Source organism: Corylus avellana, chromosome ca2 (genome assembly GCF_901000735.1).
Source record: "Corylus avellana chromosome ca2, CavTom2PMs-1.0".
NCBI classification, from domain to species: domain Eukaryota; kingdom Viridiplantae; phylum Streptophyta; class Magnoliopsida; order Fagales; family Betulaceae; genus Corylus; species Corylus avellana.
Window position 1 is genome coordinate 29,421,967 of NC_081542.1, and position 8,006 is coordinate 29,429,972.

General features: G+C 34.6%; 1 protein-coding gene across 1 annotated transcript in view; it reads left to right on the forward strand.

Annotated features, from left to right (window-relative positions):
- The window catches only part of LOC132169540 (LRR receptor-like serine/threonine-protein kinase RGI5), a 32,147-nt gene extending 24,509 nt beyond the window's left edge, over positions 1-7,638 (forward strand). Inside the window, exons 5-7 of the mRNA XM_059580562.1 lie at positions 416-559; positions 7,273-7,344; positions 7,419-7,638. Of these exons, the coding sequence (XP_059436545.1) occupies positions 416-559; positions 7,273-7,344; positions 7,419-7,603 (401 nt within the window). The 3' untranslated portion in view covers positions 7,604-7,638. The remainder of the gene's footprint in view (positions 1-415; positions 560-7,272; positions 7,345-7,418) is intronic.
- The last annotated feature ends 368 nt before the right edge of the window (positions 7,639-8,006 follow it).

An 8,006-nucleotide genomic window follows, 5' to 3' on the forward strand; every position in this document is an offset into this window, starting at 1 on the left:
AAAAAAAAAAAAAAAAATTAAAAAAACCCAAACAATTGAAAAAAATAAAAAATAAAACAAACAATCGAGAAACACCAAAAACTAAGAAAAAAAATATAATATACAAAGAAGAGAAGCTTTAGTGATACTACTAGACACTAGGCTACAAAGTTACCCAGAACCTTAAGCTAATGGGTTTAGGACCACTTACGTATATTAATTGTTCACATTGTTTACTTTTCCTCGTTGTGGAACACAACACCCACATGTGCACTCTCAACATTTAATCTACTTCTAGTTACTATTCTATCCACTTTGTTCACGTGCAAACAACTACAAATTTTATCATTGTCTGCTAATAGATTGAAAGGAAGTGTACCTTCAAAAGTTGTGCACTTAATCATGCTTACAAAGGTAAATGGTAATTGTTTTACAGGGGATATCCCATCCACTTTGTTCAAGTGCAAACAATTGCAAGTTTTATGGTTGTCAGATAATGAATTCACGGGAGAAGTACCTCAAAAAATTGGAAACTTAACCATGCTCAAAGTGTTATTCCTTTACAACAACACCATTGGAGGTATGTTCAGTCCTACTTTAGTTGATTGTATGAATGACATCATTGACTCAGCATATTTTCCTTTTATTGCCTCCAATGTAGTATTTGTCAATTAAAAGACAAAACAATTTGTCTTGAGCTTAGAAGGAAACCAAAAGATATATGAGGAAAAAACAAAAATGTTGGGAATAAGATTGCAAAAACTAGATTGTGCCGCGGAAAATAATAATTCCCAAACTAAGATTGAACTTTATGAAAAATAGGTAAAGAACTATGCTATTTAAAATTAAATTGCTTAACAAGAATTACTTGTAGTAAATGTCCTTCGCTTTTGGACAAAATTTTGATTCTCACTCCTCAGTGAAGAAAGTGTGATCTTAGGGATTATGAGACCTTCATATAATCTCACCAATGAATGAAAATAACCAAGGGAGTGTGAGCTCCATCCTTACACTTCAAAACTTTAACCCATTCTCGAGAGTTAACTCGAGAAAATAAGTTCTTAGTAAATACTAAAGAAATGTAAAGATTGTGTCTTTAGCGCCTCAGGTTCTTCTCTATTTATAGGCTTACATGCTATGAGAAGTGGGAGATCTAAGCCATGTGGGACAAGTAGTAGGAGAACAATTAATCCTAGTAGAACTAGGACTAGTGGATGGCTAGGGTTTGAAAACCCTAGCCTCCATTACTTACTAAAGTGACGCATAGGGCCCAAGAAGATTTCCCTGGCTTATGGGTCCTCCACATGCCATTTGGGCTTGAGTTTTACCTCAAGCTCCGTCTCCGTCTCCCTCTCTTACATCTTTTGCACAGTTTCTCTCTGACAATAACATTTGGGGCTAGTTTTCATTTTTCCTTTAGGTCCATCTCCAAGCTAATATAATTTAACCAAGTCAATCTTTCTTATTTATTGGGTTGTTTATTACCTCTTTACCCTTAAGTTACTAATTTTATTATTATTTTCAAATTTGTGAAAGCTTATCACATTTACAATATTTTGGTATCTCCAACCAAAATGCTATTGTCAGAGACTGAGAATAATTCAATCAATAAAATCTATCTCAATGGAAAATTTCTTATCATTTCAAGAAAAGGACCTGGATTCATTCTTGAGAAAAGCTTTCTCACAATGCTACATATGATTACCCAACACACCATGAATGTTGACCATAGTAAAGGTCTCATCTATAGATGTACCAAAGTAATATCCATTTCATATCTGAGTACACAATTCTCTCAGGATTTAGAATCATTGTCATCAGTAGCCTTTAGGAGTTATTGTCTTTCCTATTGACAATATTTTGTTGAACTACAACTCCTTGGTTCGTTCAGCGCATAACACCTACATATCAACTATTTAGAATAGGTATGCAAATCAAAATTTGTATAGCAGAAGAATTATATTCTCATGCTCAAGAACAACTTGAAGAAGAACAAGTGCAGAACTATTGCTATTTCAATTAAAAAAGCAAGAACGAAGAAAACTTACTTGAAGATCTACGACCACACCTTGGCTTTGAGCAAAACATTTTTGCTTATTCTCCAAGAACACAACAGCTCTAAGGGATAGGGAGACCTTTAGATCTTCTCACCAATGACTAATAAAATCAAGAGAATGTGAGCTCTTACTTTGCTTTTCAAATCTATAACTTTTGTTCTTTGTGAGTTAACACAATAACTATTAATTCTTAGAGTGTTTCTGAAAATTAATTATGAAAATAACTTGATGAGTGACTTGAAAGCTTAGGCTCTTCTCTATTTATAAGCTTAGCAGGCTAGCAGAGGTTTAGATTAAACGATGTGGGACTATGATGTAGCGTGACTTCGTGAGATGCATGAATAACAACAAGAAGAAGGGATAAATACTCCTAAGACCTTGAGACTATCAAAGATCTAAGAAATCTTCTCAAAACGCTAGAGCCAATCTAGGTTTTGAAGGAAAATAATGAAGAAACTCAACTCTGAGTACTCTTATTGATAAAAATTGAATAATAATCAAAAGCCCCGTTCTAGGGTCTATAAAACATATATTTATAGGCCCCCAAACCCTAAACCTAATAAAAATACTAAATATAGTTGGTTTGCAATTCTACGATGGTCGTTTGGGCATAACATAAGCTGTCTGAAAGATCATTGAAATAAGACGAAAATTGGAAATAAACATTGGCATCCGGATAGTCTCTGGACGAAGACTCCAAACGAGGCCCTCGGGTTTAGGCGAGTCCGAGCGGTCTTTGGACGTGACTCCAGACGAGGCTCTTGGGATTACTCGTGCTTGGACGGTTGCAGACGAGACTCCAGATGAGGCTGTCGGGAAGACGCTTCACACTTCCCGTCTAGACGGGCTTCAGATGCAGTTGCAGATGAAGGCTTTTGGAATTTAGCTTCTGCGTGAGTCTGCGATCTTGTCTTGACTCTCCCTGGCACGACTCCTCGGGCACCTTCACACTTACATTTGCATGGGTGTTCCTTACGAAATCCCAAGCACTTTGATCTATATCAGACTAGGACTTTGAAAAATTATATACAAGAAGCACTAGGGGAGCTAGCATGGACGCCTAGGGCTTTGCCCCAGCCTCCATTGCCGCATGGGGCAAGGAGAGATTTCCCTTGGTCCATGCGTTCCTTGCCTTGGGAACTGGGCTTGGGTTTCATCGTAGACCCTTTCTCCTTGTCTCCAATGCATAGGGGCAGAGAAGTTTCCTTGGCCTTATGTGTCCCACTTAGTTTATTGGATTTCTAGGTTTTATCCAAAGCCCTATTCTCAAATATGTGCACCATTGCACTATATATCTCTAGCCCATGTTTTAAATAATTAAAACATTTTGCCCAATAAATAAGAAAACTTTATTATGGTTGAATTACCTCAGCTCAGTAAGGGGCCTAAAGGGAAAAATAATTATTAGATTAAATATGTCTGTAAATATGTCTCCCTAAGATTCATTACGCAACAATATTTTAATTACAATTAATTGCACTAAATAATTGTGATTGCACTCCAATAAATATTTTTGATTAAACACTTAATCCCTTTGATTTACTTAATATTAACTTATGATCCATCTATGAAATATTCCATAGCAGAATTAAGGTTAGATATACTATCACTTAATTTTCTATCTCTTTATCATGGACTCAGTGATTTTACGTTATTCTCATACTTGTGAAAAAATACATGTACATATTTTGGTATGCCAATCAAAATTCTCTAGCCAGAATCTTGAGGATAATATCCATAAAATCTATCTCAAAGAAAAATTTCTAATCTCTTTGTCTACTGACAAAAGATTTGGATTCCCTCCTAAAAAATGTTTTCCCACATTGTTACATGCGATTACCCAACGTATTGAGGTTATTTCGATCAATGATAGATCTCACTCTTTGATATATCAAAGTAACCTACATGCAACATCTAAGTCTACAATTCCCTCTAGATTTAGAATCAAAGTCTTAAGCAGTCTTTTACGGAGTTATTGTGTTTTCTTATAGACCATATCTTTGTGAAAAGCCAACTCGTTGGTCTATTCAGGGCCTTAGTGTCTCAGCACATACACATCAATATAAAGTCACTGGTTCTCTTGATCAAGGTAGATCACCAATATTCGATGTGTCTTAGTCTTACTCAAAATAGAAATGTCCTAGTTCTATTTACCGGCTGCGAACTTTCTATGTTTAAGGATACAATGATTATGGACTAAGACCTTGTGTGATAATCATGTTGCTCACACCTATAGTCATTTTCAATGTTATCCTAGGACCTTTCACATGCATGATAAATATGATGAAGACTTGAGTAATAAGCATGTAGAAGACATTTTATACGTTTTATGCTCAAAATAATTTAATTAGTGAATAAAACATATATTCATTACAAACATTTGAATGTCAACATAGATATAAAATCACTTGGATTTGGGGAACAATCCCCAACATCAACCCGAAGCCTCCAATTTTGCTTGATTAAGGTAGATCATCAAGATTAGATGTGTAACAGTCTTTCGCAAATGGAATGCGCAATTCGATTACCGACTGCAAACTACTCAAAGTTTAAAACTACAAAGATTATGGACTAAGACCTAGTGTGATAAATTCGTTATTCACACCCTTAGACCATATTCAATGTAATCCAATGACCTTTTATATGCACAACATATATAACTGTAATGAGCATGTATTATATGCCATATGCTTAAATAATTTAATTAGTGAATGACAACTTGTATTCCTTACAAACATTGAATGGCAAACATAGATATGTTATCTTTCAGATTTCAGGTGCAATCCTCAACAAACTCTCACCTGCCCTTGATTCAAATGGGACACACAATTGACTCCTAGTACTTCTACGTAAGATTTTAAAATATTCTGTGGCAAGGTCTTAATGAACGGGTCTGCCAAATTCTCAGACAAAGGAATCTTAGCCACAACTACATCTCCTCGAGATACTATCTCTCTAATGAGATAAGACTTGCACTCGGTATGATTCCCTCTCTTATGGTTACTTGATCCCTTGGATTGTACAACTTCTCCCATGTTGTCGCAAAACAACACAATAGGAGACTGCTCTATCCTAATAACACCAAGATCAACTAGGAACCTCCTAAGCCATACTGAATTCCTCCTTACAAGCCGCAACACATTCAATTTCCATAGTGGAGCCAGCAATACAGGATTGCTTAACACTTCTCCAACTAATGGCTCCTCCACCTAGGGTACAGACAAACCTTGAGGTAGACTTTTGGGAATCACAATCTGACTGAAAGTCAGTATTTGTGTAATCGGTAGTTGTCAAATCCTTACAAGGGTAGGCAAGCATACAATCACTCGTTCTTCGAAGATACTTGAGTGAATGCTTCACTGCTACCCAATGTTGTGGCCCAGGGTTTAACTGCTATCTGCTCACCATGTCAACTAAGAAACATATATCTCGTCTAGTGCATAGTATATCATGCATGAGGCTTCCTAAAGCCAAATCATAAGGAACAACCCTCATCTACTCTTCCTCTTGAGGTGTCTTACGACACTGCTCCTTAGTAAGAGGAACTCCATGCCTAAGGGGAAGTAAGCCTTTCTTGGAGTTGAACATGCCAAATCTTGATTTGCCCTTATGTATGAGTGCAGCTTAGGATAAGCTTATCATCATATTCCTGTGATCTCATAAGATCTTGATCCCAAGGATATAGCTTGCTTCGCCCAAGTCCTTCATATCAAATTTTTTTTACAATCAGATCCTTACTGTTGATAATGTCCCCACATAATGTCCAATGAGCAATATAACATCAACATACAACACCAAAAATGTAACTACTTTATCTTGACACTTTTTTTACACACATGGTTCATCTTGGTTTTGTTCAATACCGAATTGTATTGTCTTATCAAACCTGATATTTCTTGACTGGGATTCCTGCTTAAGTCCATGGATGGACCTTTGTAACTTACATACCATATCCTCTTGGTTCTCAGCTATAAACCCGTCTAGCTACATGATATAGAGGTCCTCGTCAAGTTGCCTATTCAAAAAGACAGTATTGATGTCTATTCACCAAATCTCATAGTCTAAATGAATGGAAATGACCAAGAGTAATTAGATGGACTTAAGCATGGCTTCTGGCGAAAGGTTTCCTTATAATCGATCCATTCTTTTTGAGTAAAAAACCCTATAATTAATATATATATATAATATTATGAAAATTATCAATTGAGGTAATTATGTGAAAGCATAAGCTTTTTTTAGTTTACACTTAAAGATTATTCTAATTTGAATAAATTTTATGTGGAAATGAAACAAGGTATTAACTCAATTGATAATTCCACAAAGCGAAATTAATGATTATATGCGCATTAACCTATGTAAGTTAAGGCACCAACAAAAAAAACTTAAAATAAGCCAAAACAATCAAACTGAGTCTTAAGTTAATTGATTGCACGCTACAACTGTCCTCTAATTGTTATTTGATAACTATAATAGTTTTTATTTACTCAGAAATTACCAAAGGAAAAATATTAAAATAAACAAAATTGAAAAAAAAAAAAAAGAAAAGAGAAAAAGAAAAAGAAGAGCCAAACAATCAAGAAACCCCAAAAAAACTAAGAAAAAAGATAGTACACAAAGAAGAGAAGCTTAAGTACTACTGCTAGACTCTAGGCTACATAGATTACTCAAAAGCTTAAGCTAATGGGTTTGGATCCATTTACATATATTAAATACTCACATTGTTTACTTTTCCTCAAAATGGGGTATAACATTCACATGTGCACTCATAACATTTAGTGTTTTTATAGTCTTTAGTCACTTAGGAAACTTCGATATTTGTCTCTAAATGGTGATTGTTTTATAGATACTACCCCATTTGCTTTGCTCAGGTGCAAACAATTGCAATATTTATTATTGTGGGTTAATAATTTCACAAGAAAATTACTATCAGAAATTGGGAACTTAACCATTTTTACCAAGTTATACATTAGCCATAACAACTTTGAAGGGTTGTTTATGTTCTTTTAGCCTTTTCTAGATTAATTTTCAATATTTTTGGTTTCTAAATGGAAATTGTTTTAAAAGTACTATCTCATCCACTTTCTTTACTTGCAAACAACTACAAATTTTATGGTGGTTGTTATATAAATTCGAAAGAATATTACCTTTGAAAATTGGAAACTTAAAACATTTTTTGCAACTTTGTTCAAATGCAAATAGCTACAATATTTATTGTTGTGGGTTAATATTTTCACAGGGACACTACCTCTGGAAATTGGGAACTTAACCATGCTTACCGAGTTAGACCTTAGCTATAACAACTTTGAAGGTTTGTTTAGTGTTCTTTTAGCCTTTTGTAAATTAAATTTCAATATTTGTTTCTAAATGGAAACTGTTTTATAGGTACTATCCCATCCACTTTGTTTACATGCAATCAACTGCAACATTTATGGTTGTTGCTAAATAGATTCACAGGAGTAGTACCTGTGGAAATTGGAAACTTAAGCATGCTCACATCCTTACACCTTGGACAAAATAACTTTGAAGGTACGCTTAGTCATGATTTAGTTGATTGGTTATATGGATGACATCATTCATATAGGATATGTGCCTTTTATTTCCTTTGAATTGGGGGTACATTTCAATTTAAATTAGAAAATAATATTCTCAACATACAAGGAAACAAAAGGTTTAGGAAAAAACGAAATTTCTTGAGGATGGACTGATGGTAATGTAATTGTCTATTACTGCTATTGGGTATGTCGGTTGTGCTTCTTTAATCTGACTACTTGCAAGCACAAATCAAGCAATGCAGTGGAGATGTGATTCCAGTCACTCTGTAGAAATAACAATTAAAATTAACAAAATGCTAAACATGCTTTGGTTTTCTCAACAAAAGCAACAAAATAACCACATATCATTTTAACTGAAAAGAGATTAAGCAACAGAGCATAAATACATGGATATGTTATTTCCTTGTGCTTTTAACCA